At 41.5% G+C, this 15,378-nt stretch overlaps 1 protein-coding gene across 1 annotated transcript in view; it reads right to left on the bottom strand.

The window, feature by feature from the left end:
- Positions 1-5,399: 5,399 nt before the first annotated feature.
- The window catches only part of otud7b (OTU deubiquitinase 7B), a 43,952-nt gene continuing 33,973 nt past the window's right edge, over positions 5,400-15,378 (bottom strand). Inside the window, exons 7-12 of the mRNA XM_085366690.1 lie at positions 14,323-14,429; positions 13,866-13,993; positions 11,944-12,093; positions 10,786-10,900; positions 8,499-8,577; positions 5,400-7,755 (exon numbers count right to left, since the gene is read on the bottom strand). Of these exons, the coding sequence (XP_085222816.1) occupies positions 6,286-7,755; positions 8,499-8,577; positions 10,786-10,900; positions 11,944-12,093; positions 13,866-13,993; positions 14,323-14,429 (2,049 nt within the window). The 3' untranslated portion in view covers positions 5,400-6,285. The remainder of the gene's footprint in view (positions 7,756-8,498; positions 8,578-10,785; positions 10,901-11,943; positions 12,094-13,865; positions 13,994-14,322; positions 14,430-15,378) is intronic.

Here is a 15,378-nt window from a genome sequence, read left to right as displayed (position 1 = left end):
TCTTGTGTTCTGGGGGCCTCTGGATGTCTGGAGTTTTGATCTCCTCCACACCTGCTTCACGCCCTGGAGGACGGGGCTGTGGCCCCCCCACACCCTCTAGCAGATTATTACATGAAGGAACCTTTTAAAAAACAAAAAACAAGCGCGTCCATGCTCACAGGTGTACACACGGGTGATCACACCCACAAACTACACCCTTTTTGGCTCCTACCTCAAAGCACACTGTGTTCTGTTGATCTTATGTGCTGCACAATAATGTTTAACATTTAGTATTTACTGTCATATTCCCATATATCATTGTGATGTTGTTTATTCTATTACTCTTGTTCTCTTCTGCTTGCTTTCTTTTTTCTTTCTCAGCAGGTGACCCAGGTGATTGATATATGCATTTTTTTTCTCTGCCCGTTCTGTTGGTTTTTGTCTTTTGCCCTTCTCCCCCGTCCCTCTTCTCAGCTGTTTCTCTTTCCCTCTTTTTCTCCCCTTCTTTCCCCCAGTCAAGTCTGTCCCGTATTCAGTAAGTGAAAAAAAAAAAAAAAAAAAAAAAAAAAAAAGAATACCTAAAGAAATTACAAAAAAATCTGCCTAGTTTTGGCCTATATACTGTGTATGTTTACACATGTCAGTGGAGTATGTCCATGAGACACATGTTATAAATGTACCAGCTGTTCTTTAAATATGTGTAATTTTGCAAGAAATAGTTATTTTAAGAAAAGAAGAAAATACATCAGTATTGCAAACTTCTTATTAGGGTTTGTGTTTGTGCACAGTAGTGCCAAAGCTGACCTCTGTGTGTGTTTATTTTCATACAGATGAAAACTGTTTTAAGTTCATATGAAGAAAATTCGACTAGTTTGGCCTTAAATGTTTCCAAGAAAACAATGAATGAATCACATTTGTCAAGTTCTTTGGTCTGGAAACTGTAGCAGAGCCACTGAGCCAACATCTATTTAAAAAAAAAAATAGAAATTAATCTCTCTGCTGTTAGAAACCAGAAAAAAGAAGAGAACAATCCTGCTAGTTTACCTTCTTTTTGTTTCCTTTTCTGATCCTGTTGCAGAGTCCTCTTCTCTCTCATCCAAACCTGAGCAAATAAAGCGTCAGTCTCTCTTTCAGACAAACAGAAAACCTATTTAGAGGAAATTCCTTTCCAGCGAGAACAGGGAAAGTCTGAATAGTGTAGAGCGACACTGAGCCCTGCTCAACAGGTGGGGAGAACGTGTCCCTGTGAACTATAATAGAGAGAGGTCTGGATTTTTTACCACATGGGAAACTGTTCAATATTACATAAGGGTCTCCGATTTCTCTGATATATAAAACAGTTCCAGACACAGGACCGTGCATCATCTGAGCTGGAGTTATTCAGCGATGTATAATGCAGCAAGGTTAAGATGAAACACACAAGTATTAACACAATGAAAACTGCTGAGTTTATTCTGTTTCAGTGAAATCTCTTTGTTTCTTCTAAACTACTTTAATAAACTCCTGATAAAGTGAGTGGTCTGAAACTGCGTGGGTCTTTTGTACTTGCACTCAGGGGTGGGAGGGATTTGGTGCCCTGCTTTTGGAGGATGTTTTCTGGGAGCTGCCCAGTTATAGGAAAACCGTAAACCCCGACTGTATGAACTTAGGTTAATGACAGAATACAAAAGAAGAAATTTCTGTGATTGCAATCATGATCAATTAAGAGTACAATATGCCAGATTTTAGCTCAATCAGTAAAGTGACGCAATAATGTTAAAAATGCACTTTTTTTTCTGACTAAGACTCAGAAGAAATATTGATTTTAATAATGATTTCTGATCATGCTGATGAAAGCCACGAGCTAAAACAGGGCAGTCTAAGAATAAGTTGTTTTATGTAAGTGTTGCAGAGTTTTGGCTTATTTTTCCTTCTTTATGTACCTTAAGTAGGTTTGTGCCAGAAACTTCTATTGCTTTAAAGGTGTTTGGGACCATCCTTAACGACCCTCTGCCCCTTTGAGTCAGTTGTACAGTTAATGTGGTTCATGAATCTGAGTGGGATGGACGCCTCTTTGGTGAGGTGAGAATGACTTGTTGATGACTGTTCTGTGCTTGGTCCCCCAATTTAGGTTTAAGGTGTATGGACTCAATTCTGCAGTAGCTCTTCAACATTATGGATTCATTTCATAGCACAAACTTTGTGGCTTTACCTTTTACAACTAAAGAATTTGGAGATTTTTTACAAAAGAAACTTTGCTTATGAAAAGCACATGAAAGAGAAAACAAAGCTTTCTTTAATACAATGAGAATTTATTCAAACGGTGCAAAAAAATTAATAATTATAATAATAATAATAACAACCTAACATAAAATCTGATGTTCTTTCTGTCCAGATTGCACTGTCACACAGCCTTAGAGCTCTCCTCTCAAAACTAAAAGGAAAAAAGAAAAATATTTATTCGATAAAAATAAAATAAATAAAATAAAACCAACTAAAATACCAGGACAGCTGAAATTAAGCTCAGATAATGCACAAATTTGGTAGAATGTTTTGCCATTTACATGCAACATTTTCAGTCCCATGCAACTCAAAAGTATTCCATGTTAATGTTTCTGAGGAGGAATCTTCTGCTCTCACAGAAACGACAGTGTCAACGATATAGAAAAATATAATCGGATCGGTTTTGTCACCAAACTAATTCTGAGCCATTTCTCTTCTGGTTTGGAGGAAATGAGCTGGGTCAATATCACCTGGCACAGGAAATGGTTGCTGCAGCAAATAAAACCTCATTTACAAATTAAAGAAGAAGAAAAAAAAGGGCAATAAAATAAAAGCCAGACTGCTAGACAATTAGCCATGTGAGAAAGAACATCCTAAAATCATTTCAACTAAACATTCCACAAGGAACCCTATTTTAAAAAAAAAAAAATCTCACTATAAATATATATTCTCGAATTATTAGGTCAGCATTGAGGAAATTAGTTTGCAATGAGAGAGCCTCGAGTATGAAAAGGCTCGTCTGCGGGGTCACCTTCAACAGCCAAAATGTCTTTATTCCTAACGCCAGTTATACCCCAAATACAGCCTCTTACAATCCCGACCTGTTTTCATGTCCAACAATATACATTCTTACCCTTTAAAAACACTGTAAAACTTTGGGCTTACAAAAATAACTCCGAACATATTTATACATCCTCTCACTGTTTTTTTTTTTTTTCTTCAATACAAAAAAAGTGTTCGTAGCCTGTAAAGTCTGATGTTTTACATGTTTCTGAGGCATCCATGTCATTGCAAAAAAATTAAATTGAAAAAAGGTTTGTAAGCTAATTATTACTATGGAGGGAAGGAAAGGGTATGCACACATACACATAAAAAAATAATTAAATTTAAAAAAACAAAAAACAAAACAGGCATCAGCACTCAGAGAAACGCTTGCCGGTCGGGTCTCATCTCAATGAAAACAAATCCACTTTCATGAACACATGATGACACACAAACACAGCAAATGCCTTTTGGGGAAAGAGCAAAACGTCAGTGTTTTAATGTTGTTAAAGCTATAAAGCACAGCAAAAAGAAAAAAGCTGAAGAAATTCTGGTCCTTTGACCAGCATTAGAGAAAATACTGTGTTACACAGAGTGAAATTAAGCCTGAAGAAATTAGTCAGAAACATTTGGTTTTTGTGTGTTTGCAGGTTTGCAGGAGAGAAAAGTACAAACCAAGAAAAACGAAAGAAGGGCGCCCTCGTTTGGAAGAGGCAGTGTATTGCAGACTGAATTGTGCTTCTCTAAAGCCCTTTGCAGACACCCTGATCCTTTTCTGTAAAGGTCACAACAGCAAATCTACGAGGCCAACTGCCAGTTGAGGTTTAGGTTTAGGTATGCTTTCTTTTGAGGCCGGTCACGCGGGAGCCAGCTGTGCTCCAGCTGCAGGTGAGGATTACTGTATTCTTTTAGGTTTAGTAAGTAATGTGGGAATTGTACTAAAATGAAAACATTGACTGACACTAGCTCAGCTCATCAGAGAAAACCAGAAACACAAATTACAGCCACGTCACGACATCTCTGACTGTGTTACTTATTTGATACTTCTTTCTTTACTCAGTCCAGAAGAGACAGACCTCTTTCTCTGAATCTGATGTGGCGGTTCAGACTGCGAATTAAACACAGTCAGACTTCTCGAGCTGACGTAAAGTATTTTGCACATATGGATGTACACAGTGGATCTCTCCATCAGTGTCGCCAGTGTTAGAAAGCAATAACAGCATGATGTCAAGTATCTCACATCTGAAAAGGACAAGAGTACAACAACCAGAGTTGCTCTGTCAAAGTTAATCACCATAGCTTAATTACAGGGGGAAATAATAAATATTAGAAATTAATTTGTCAACAACTAAAACAGTCTTAAAGAAAAAAAGAAGAAGAAAAAAATCAAACTGAACACTTCATCAGACTCATGAAATAATTTGCTGAGTTTTGGGTACAGAATTTGTGAAAACCGCAGGCAAGCAGTGGATACTTGAAGTCGGCCTCTTGGTTTGCAAATGCTGAAAAAAGGCAACTGGGACACTGAGCGAGATGGTGACACCATCTTCTGCGTCCTGCAACAAAAAATCGTCTGACCCGTGGTCTCCGACTTCCCAGAACCAGAGGTGGCAGTGTCTGCACCAACTAAAAACCAGTAAAGCTCTGAGTTCACAGACATCAGGAAAAGTGCTCAAATTTGTGCAAAAACAACCAACTTTGACAGACCGAATGCAAAAATAAAAAACAAAAACAAAAAAAACTTCAGCAGAACCTCTAAATTTGCAGTAAATAGCCAAACCAATAAGCAGCTAATTAATCAGAACACCTTATTAATTAAAATTTCAGGGGAGACCACATAAAACATGTTTTACATTTCTAAACCTTCAGAGAGAACAGAGGGAAAATATTATAAAATTAATATTTAAAAAAAAACAACAAAAAAACCCCCAGAATTTGTTAATACCATGTCAGTTTCTCACATCCAGGCGAGTGTTTGTGTCAGTTTGCGTCATGGAGAGAGAAATCGCCACTGATTAACGCAACATGTTTGGTAACAAAGCCATAAATTTTCTCCTAAAAAAATCCCAAAATGTGCTTACTAATGTTCAACTAAATTAAGTTATTGACTGTTGTCTCCAAAAATCTGCTGTTCTGAACGTTAAGTTTCATCTCACATTTCACATATTATTGCATCTCGAGGCCACACAAACATCAACCATTGTAACAGGAAACAGGAAGACCCGAGTACAAAAAGAAAAACATTCCAACAAACAGAAGAAATACTCTGGACCGGGACAGTACCTTACCATCGTACTATGTTTCTATCTTGTCTTTGATCTATGATGCCCGGTCAATCATGTGACCTGGTCAATAGCTCTTAATATTAAAGAAAAAAAAAAAGGGGGGGGGGGGGGAAGGGGGGCTGACATCTTCATAATCCAATTTACAGCATTGGACAAAAATGCAGATTTTTTTTAAGTGATAGTTACTTTGCCCGAATGAGTGCAGTGCAGAGCAGTCGTCTTAAACGCGTTCTGTAACATTAGCACCGCAGCAGCCTACAGAACGCTTATCATGAGCATCACACGACAGTTTCAGTGTGCATTTTATGCGACAAAAGAGGAAAAAAAGCAACTCGACGAGGATTAATTGTGCTGTTTCCCGAGGTACAAGCATCTAATGATAATAGTGTTAATATCTGTATCTGTAACACTGAAATCACCTTATAACCAGACGTGACTTCAAACATCCCTTAATGAACCAATCCAATCATCACAGAATAGAAATGGAGCAGAGACACTCACGCCTTTTCCGTTTGTGCTTGCATCTCTGTTTATGTTGTAGTGTAAGTATTACTTAGTGTGGATGTGTGTTCTGTACATGTATTGATGAGTGTCATGTATGATGCCTGCCATATACATTCGCTCCACTAGGAGGAGATAGTAGCAAGGCGTTCCAACTCCAAGACTTGAGGAGAGTTTGCAGTTCTCTCTCTCACGCGCGCACACACACGCGCACACACACAGACACACACACTCGTACACAACGCCTGCATAAGAGCCACAGCAAAATGTAACAGAAGTGCAGTTTACTCTACGGTCTAACGTGACCCTGGCAGTCAAAGACCACCTTGTGTATCCTGTAGTTATGTAGCCTCACTTGGTACTTTCAACAGGTAATGACACGGCTAAGAATAAAAGATGAGGGAGGTGGTTGCCCTGTCCCTCGTCCATCCACAGGCTGATCCGCTCCAGTCGTGAAAAAGGCCACTCGTCAAATTCAAGCCACAACGGGGTCTGCTCAGAACCTGTGGATGGCCGGTTCTGTCTCCCTCTTCTTCAGCTCTTCCCGGTAACAGTAGGAGCAGTAGTTGCCCGTCTCGGGGTGTCCGTAGTAGTTGCAGTTGGGTGTCCGACAGCGGCTGGACTGCAGGCCGGCCAATCCGCTAGCACTGCCCAACGAGTAGTGTCTGACAGGGGGCTGCCCGTTCCGACAGTCTAGATTGGAGCTCATGTCCCGGAAGCCGTTGGTGTAGTTCCCAGTGGTGAGTTCAGCCCCGGGGTAGTCCGGTGGGTCGAATTCGGGGGGATATGAGGGTGCGAGGCGGGAAGGACTGAGGGAGGAGGGGCCTTGCGAGTTATTGTACTGGGGATGGGAGGGAGGCTGTGCAGTGGGGCCGTGCCGGGGGAGGGTTGCATACGAGGGGAGGCCAGGGTAAGAGATTGCCGAGGAGCCACCAGCTAGCTGGCGTCGATTATCAACGTAGCTATGCATGTGAAGATGCTGGGTCAGGGGGGCTGCAGGAAGAGGCTGGTCAATGAAGGAGGGCCTGGGGATGGGCACAACAGCCGAGTACATAGAGGGACTCAAAGGAGACAGCTTAAGCGTGTTGAAGGAAGGCGACGAGTTCTCCGATAGCTCCTCTTTGGGCTCGTAAGGCCGGTAACTTAGCTCTGAACAACCAACCACCTCCTTCTTGGGGGGTTGGAGGCTGTTAGCGATGCTTTTCCTCTCTGCCTCGCGGCGCTGTTGTTCCTGCTCAGCCCGGAAGCGCTCCTCTGCATCGGCGAGGTAACGCTGGATCATCTCCTCCTGGAAGGGCTGCCTGTTGCTGGTGGTGAGGAGGCTGGCAAAGATGAACTTCCTCTCCCCCTGCATGGCGGCCCGCAGGATGCCGAGGCTGACCTTCACATCGGCGCTGTACTTGTAGGGCTCGCTCTCAGTGCTGCTCCCACCACTGCTGCTCATGCTGCTCCCGGCTCCATTGAGACGCTCGCTGCCCGAGGAGGGAGAGCCTTTCCCAGAATCCTCAGAGGCGTGGGCAGAAGGCGAGCTATCCTTGCTGCCCTTCCTCCCTCTAAATGAGCCTTTCTTCTTCTCCCCACCCTCTTGCTTGGCACCTCCAGCTCCAACATTTTTTCCTGGCATCAGCCCACCCACGTTTTTCTTAAACTTGCTGCCCAGGCTCTTTCCAAAACTGCCAAGCTTATTGGCCACAGAGTCTGCCCTCTTCTTGTCTTTATCCTTGTCCTTCTCCTTCTTGGTTTTGTCCTTCCCTGCTGATCCACTGCTGGATGAACTAGATGAAGAGGAGGAGCTGTTCTTGGCCAAAGATCCCCCTCCATTGACTGTTGATCCTGTGGTTGTGTCTCCGTTGCCATTGGAGCTGCTGCTGACAGACTCCTTGTCCGATTCTCCGGAGTCAGGAGGCGACCGGGCATCTTCTCCAGCTGATGCCGTAGGAGACTCCGGCTGGGCCAGCGGGGCTTGCTGCAACAAACAAAGCAGAACAAGTTCTAGTGAAAAAAATTGCAGACAAGTAGGAGAAAATTATACAACTATATAACCAAGGTCCACCACATTTATGGCAGAAGAAAGGTATGAAGAAAGTGAAAAAAGTGATTCAAGAAGCTCTTTTTTGCTCCCAAATGCTGAAAAAAAAAAAAAACATGTCCAGATGTCATTTAACTTCTACAAACACGACCTGCAGTGATGCAGTGACCGAAATCAGATAAATGCACCATTTTTCAGAAACTAAGCCATCACGTGGCTATCCTGTGGAAACAGAAAAACTCCCTCTAACAACACAGGGCTTCATGTAAGCTGCCATTCCTTGTAGCATAACCATGAAACTGCTATGAACTTGCTCGTCCGAGCTTCCTGACGTTACCACATGGGACACAAGAGGAGCTTTGTGATAGTGTTTACATGGCGTGACTTTTTGACCTGAACGGGCCACTGTTGTTTGTTTTCACATATACAGCAGTCAGAGGGAGAGCTGGCCCAAAGGAAAAGGAAAGAAATTCTGCTCTTGTTTGTAATAATTGAAGGAATTAACATTCATCACCAACCCCTGAAGCATTTATCTGATTACATCAGGATTTAGTTCCTTTTCTAATAACCCAAAACCAGATTTGTCTGGCAAAGTATTAAAGAAGTCTTCAATTCTGAGCCATCTTCCTCAGCTAACTTGTCAGCCATTTCACAAGAAGTGCTGGATTAAAAATCCTTACCTCGCATGGCAGGGGCAGCCAGGTGACCGTCATGTAGCTGTGCAACATCTGGAGCTTGGCCTCCAAAGAAAGAGCCACACTGGGTCGAAGGGGGAAGGAAAGGGAGAGAGAGAGAAAAACAAGGTAAAGTTCAGTGAGAGGGAACTTTCTGCCAGGGCTTCCTGTGCTAATGGAAAAGTAATTACTGTTGTTGTTTGGGTAGCCGATCACGTTATTTTTATAATGTAACAGCGTTTTTGTCATTACACAGACAACAGTCATGAGCTGGATTCTAAAGCATCATAATAACGGGCAGAAAAATAGATACAAAACAAGCTGCAAAGGGAAGTCAACAACAAAAACACAGCGGTGAAGAGAGATTTAGGTCTTACAGTGAGAACAAGATATGTTCTGTTTTTATGCTTTCACAAGTTGTTTCATGTGATAAATGGCAGTCAGTTGCCTTCTTAGAGTGAACCTACATCTACAGCTATATCTATCAAATAAGGAGGTTGGCATACGTATAAGTAATCCCTGGTGAGCCTAAAGTTCAGGCTGCTGTAAATGTTCAATTTCTGATGGGTTTTTTTTTTTTTCATTTTTGGTTCTGAATGATGTCATTAAGCAACAATGTCTCTAATATGGTCACCTCGGATACGCAGCATTGTCGTTAAGCATAAGAAAGCTGGGCAATACTTTTAATTGCTCATAAATAAACAGTAACAAGTAAATTTTGCCATTTAATGTAACATTCACTGTATTTTTTTTCTTTTGTTGTAAATTTGCCCTGTGTAATGTTGAGGAGATGCTGATTAATTGCACCATTATTCGAACAAGTAAAGGAAATACTTATTTCTTGTCTTATTTCTTCTATTTTATTCTTTACTTGTGTGTGAATCTGCATACTCCATTTTTCACTTTCCTGCTGGAACACATGAATTTCCTTAATGAGGATAATAAAGGATATTTCTATTATTTCCATTTCTATTATATAACAGCATAACAACAGACTGAGGACAGCTAAACACTGCAGTGCATCTATAAATATAATTGTGGTTGGCTTTTAAAAAACTGAAATTTATATTACTATTACTTGTTTTACAAATATTAAAAAGACAGGTGTCTTTTTCCCCCATGTTTTACAATCGTAAACAAGCAAATAGCTTCAAGTACGTGACATATACAACCGTGTGTGCATGTCATCAAAATCTGCCTCGAAGACTCGCCTCCATCTCACCCTGCCCCTAGCATCCTCCTCTGTCACGCCAACAGTCTGCATGTCCTCCGTCACTGTATCCATGAATCTTATCTGAGGTGTTCTTTTCTCCTCCTACCAGGCAGCTCCATGTACATCATCTGTCTAATATATCCACTGTCCCTCCTCTGCACATGTCCAAACAATCTCAGCCTTGCCTCGCTCGACCTGAGCCGTCCCTCTGATGCACTGACTTCTAATCCTGTCATTCCTGTTCACTCCAAGTAAAAATCTTAACATCCTTGGCTCGGCTCTGCCTCCTCTTTTTTTTCTTTTTCTTTTTAGTGCCACCATGACCAAACCACCCATCATAGCAGGTCTTATTACCATCTTGTAAACCTGCCCTTTCACTCAGATAAGCCATCTTTCTCACTGCCTATCAACTCACAATTAATGATGGGTATTATAAAGTGTGACCAAAAGTCACTTTAAAATAAGCTCCTGTACAAAATAAGGAATTAATCCAAACAGTGACTCATAGAAAGCTGCTCTGTCAGAGTCCCCGAGTACAAAGACTGAGCTGGAAATAATGAGAATACGTGCTCTTTAAAGGTAAAGTTAAAATAAAGTAAGTAAAGACTCACATGGATCTAAATGGTGGAGTAAATGGCAAAATCACTAAAAGCATCTCATTGTCGTATACTCTTGTTGTGCTATGGCCTTTTAAGTCAATGACCTTTTCAAACAATGTTAACAGCCACTCACATAACATCATCTCAGCCCGCCGTTTCATCTGAATAAGACCTCTGGTGTCACTCACTGACGTAAATAGGGTGGAAGGTTTTTTTTTTTTTTGCAGAGCGGCTATTTTAGTGCTCGTTCCTCTGGTTCATTCATAGAGAAGCGTCTGAGCTAATCTAATTGTCACTAATCTGGAGTCAGCAGTCAATCCCTACACACTGAGACTCGTGTTAAAGAGACAGCTGTCAATAAGGGCAAGCACGCACAAGTGAGCATGTGCCACTCTAGTTGTTAACCGTGTCCTTTGTAAGTGACAAACCAAACAGAACAGACAACCAAAGCTGGATTTAAAAAAGTAAAATCTTTTTGTACCTTGCTAGCATCACGTTGTCTGTGTCATCTTTCCCCCACTCCCAGTCCTTCCCTGGATCCACAGCAAAGTGCAGTGGCAGCATTTTGTGCTCTGAGTCAGTGAGAGGGATCACAACTGCTGGTGGAAACAAGAATAAACATCAGAAAACAATAAAAAAATACACCTACATAAGTGAGGACTGTGGGCAAACAGCATCTTTCATCTCCTATTTAATATTTAGCAGTTGGCTTTGGATGGTTTTGAGTTTTCTGTGCAGTGAATTTCAAGTATAGAACTGTGCATAAAATCAGGATTTAGACTCCACTCTTGCAATCGGAAAACATTAAATCACTGCATGGTCTGAATTCCCATGCTATTGACATTAGCATGGGAATTCAGACTATGGCTGCGTCCTTATTTGATTGCAAATCCTTCCAAGGCTGCATCAGGAGTAGTATAAACAAGGCTCCCCACAAATGTGACTCGACCTATCCCAAGATTCACTGCATGCCAAAGTCACAAAGTGAAGGAGCAGACCAGCCACGTCCGAGCCAGAAGCACAGCCTTGGATTCCTGGGGTCACTGGGGTTTTTTTGTGGGCAGTTTTTTAGTGTGCAAATACTGTCAGAGGCATTCACCGTAGTTTAGCCAAGTTCAGGCGAGAGTGCAGTACTTACAAAAAGAGAAGAGAGCTGTGACTAAATGGAAAACCAATCTACACATGAGTGTGCTGGTGCTCTAATGTTAATAATATCTTTTTTTTCCAGTTGTTTAAAAACAACAACAACACAAAAACACATTTTAAAAATATCCCAGTTAGCATCATTACTGGACCCCTGATAACATCTTTCATCTTGTATTTTTAGCCCAACCTGGAGCTGAGCTCCATGGATCATGGAAGCCCAGTTCTCTTTAGTCATCATTCCCAAATAAATCATCAAGAACAATACGCAAAAAGGACTTCCCCATCAAGCAGCGGCACCAAGCTGTAAAGTAAGAAAGAAACCCCTAGTGCTTACTAGAAACTCATCAACTTCTCTGGGGGAATATTTGTATAAGCATTCCCCTGATTGATGTACTCGCCTTTATGGCTTTAAGATATCAGCTGCTTACTACCAGCCCTTGAAAAAGGAATCAATATTTATGCGATCATTTTAAAGGATGATGGAGAGCATCACCTTGCTCTTTCGAGCTGTCCTTCTGTTCCATGGAGACCAGAGCAGAGAAGTGCGCCTGATCGTATGCCAGGACCAGCGGAGAGCGGTGGCACTTGGCAGCTGGCACTTCCAGCGGTAGGTAGATGCCTCCGAATGGGATGGGAGCAAAAGCTGGAGGGTGAGTAATAAGCACATTAAACATCTGCGAAACGGGACCTCAGCTCTGTTTCTCAGTCAGTAAAGCACAACAGAAACATACGAGTAAACAATAAAGATATACAAGGACAATACCTCACTTGTTGGAAGATTTTTAATCTACTTGAAATGGAAAAGATCATTATCAAAAAACAACAACAGCTACTAAAAGATAGCAAACTGTTCATGCTTCAGTTTATTCCCAAGAATGCTGGTTTCACATTTGTTTTTCCAAACAAAGTGCTCCAATATATTTATTTAACCTTATTCCACAAGGAAGTGAAACTCTAATGTTATTAAGATGAGTCTTTTGTGAGACCTGTCCTGGGACGAGACAGGCAAGCCGTCACAGCCCAGCTGTAACCAGAGAAACCCTCTGAAGCACGGGGAAAACATAAAAGGCTGCCAGGAGTTCATACTGTTTGTTTTAACTTTAAGATATCAGAAGGGCAGAGTTCATTTGAAATACTGCAATCATGAATCATGGATTATCTGGTTCAAAGCTTTTGTTTGGCCTCAGTTTTGTAATCTGTAAATGACAAACATCTACACTCCTGTTCACAGAAAAATAGTCTTAAAAAAAGCTGAGCTCATCTGGAATCTTAATCCCACGTGAATGTACCCAACTAATTTCCACTAACGCTGGAAAACACAGTTTTTCATAAACTGGCTGCTCATACAAATAAAACTAGCCTTTACATCACTTTGAGATTGTTGTGCTGCAGCTGCTAATGTTTTCTGGTTCCGTGACTTTATGAAAAGCCCATTTCTGGTCTGTGACTTCATATCTTTCATAAGCTGGAGATTCGAGGATCCAAATGAAGACAGATTATGATCTTTGAAGGGGAAAAATACATTTTCTGGGTATAAGTGGACAGAAAATAAACAGGCCCTGCTACATTTGTGTAAGGAGGCCGGCAACACCACTTTTGTGTCTTCCATCAACAGCTTTCATCGCTTTCTGTCTCAGCTAGCCTGTTAGCTTGAAGCTGCAGCATGTGCACAGAAAGACTGTCGATGTGCAGACCACGGCTTCAGTGGGTCATTGGGAATTAAAAAAAAAAAAAAAACATACAGGAAACACCTTTAGTTGTACCGTAGTTTTTGTCAGTTTGGTCAAATCAACAATCCCACCCACTGATAGTGAAGATGACCCACACGAGCAGCTCTAAGGTTTTTACAGATGATGGTCCAAAAAAAAAAAAACAAAAACAAAAAACAGAAGACGGGCTACAGCAGCAGAGGACCACACTGTGTGCCACTCCTGACAGCCAGTAAATGTTGTCAGACTTAGTTAATTTCTGCTGTAACTAATAAGGTGGCAGTTGAGTGTATATTTACTGTGACATCTTTACATGTGTATTGTAATAAGTATTCTGAACTACTTACAACTTGCATCTAATAAAAACCTAAAAATCTACAGTGACATCTTTTTTTAACTCATTGTGTTCACGAGATTTTCCAAAAACCTGACCTCTGACCTTGAGGTAAAGGTTTATTCAAACATCGAAGAGTTTTAGTAAATGTAGCTAAGGCATTAATTTGAAAATCCTACGTCCCCTCGATCTCGGCTTAGAGTGCTCAGAAAGTTGGGTGTTCACACCGCACGCCTGGAGGGCTGACAACAATCCCTCATCAGACTTTCATGGCTGCAGGTTAAAAATGGAAACTAATGAAAATGGAACATTGAAAAACAATAAAACTAAACTGAAAGTGAAATAATGAAAAGTCTTTTCAGGCTTATTTACCCTCTCCTCCCGAGTCCCTCAGCATGGTGTCAGCGACCACCACGATGGGCCTTCTAAGGACATGAGCCAAGACAAAGACGTGAAACTCCTCCAAACTCTCATAAACCGGCTCGTCTGAAGACTCCACTCTGGAAACAACGACAGCAACAGTTTCTTGTTTATCAGAGATGATTGTTTACACTAAAGATAACAGTTTATTACTACCAACTTGAAACTTTGGCTAACAGTAAAACTTAAAAACCACATTGTGTTAGTGTGGCTTTGGTTTTTATAGCTTTACAGTCACTGCATTCGACCCAGTGGACTTTTTTTTGCCACAGTAAAAAAGCAGATGGACTAATGAGGGCCGGTCACTCAGTTGTGACTGTGAGTGTGCTTGTCTGTTCATGAATAAAAACATGACTGTGACTAAGTGTGCTGGGTTAACAGTCACTGCATTGTCCGGGCCAGGCCTTACCCGTTGGTGCCGTTGGTGCTGTAGTGTATTCTCGGTTCGCTGGAGGCGAGCTTCAACAGTTCATTCCACTCTTTCTGCCACTCCTCCTCCGTGTACACCAGCCCAGACTGAGGAGAAAAGAAGGGCACACACACACACAAACACAACTGCCATTTAGAGAGGCCGTGTCAAATGTCACAAAAGCATGTACTGACGTTATGGCGTCTCACCTCAAGGTTACATGCAGACAATTGAGCCTAGAGCCTTTAGAAACATACTGTCGCTCGTACAGTAGCGACAGAGCAGAGCTGTCAACACATATTCTAAATTTTATTAAATTAAACTGCCATTGGTTTGCGAGAATCAATAATCATCTGTGGAAAATCTGGAAAAGCTGCACTGCTGCTGGCATGAGAAGAGAGCAGTGATCGAGTGTGCAGTTAAACTGACAATTAGGAAACATAAGAGGACAAATATCAGCTGAACAACTCAAGGCAAACGCGTCCAGAGTATGTTAAATGACAGGGATGGCAAATAGGTTAAAGCTCCATATGACCTTTAGATGCAAACTTGAAGCTTGATTTAGACTTTAAATCTTGAGTAGTAACCGGAAACTCCTTTTGTCCCTACACTGCAACCTTCCACGCCATTCAAGACGTCGGGGTATGCGTTGACCCGATTTGTAGTTCCATTTCTTGGGAGGTGCACGTCAGGTTACGTTGAATATTGCGGTGCAGGGTTAAAAAGCTGTTCTGGTTATAACATGGCTCTGACCCAGAAGTACAATTCAGATGTAAGGGATAGATGTGAACTTAACTCTGTCCAAGCTGCTGATCTCAAAGGTTAAATTTATAGTACTGTGTTTAATTCCTGCTATAAGTGGTCAACATTGCCGTTTGCATATAGACCTGTGCTGGTGCGTCTGCATTGCTCTGCCATCACAAGTAAAAGTGAGCTTTCATTTCAAACTTGGAGTTAATAATTTTAAATTCTTCTCCTTCCTGCTTCCACTTTAACAAAATGCAGGAAGGAGAGAAGACTTCAGAACCAACTATGAGCAAAGCAAGAAAAACACAA

Source organism: Diplotaxodon limnothrissa, linkage group LG11 (assembly GCF_057381915.1).
Source record: "Diplotaxodon limnothrissa isolate DT_005_m linkage group LG11, D_limnothrissa_male_GT1.1, whole genome shotgun sequence".
Classification (NCBI taxonomy): domain Eukaryota; kingdom Metazoa; phylum Chordata; class Actinopteri; order Cichliformes; family Cichlidae; genus Diplotaxodon; species Diplotaxodon limnothrissa.
This window is presented reverse-complemented; position numbering and strand designations above follow the sequence as displayed.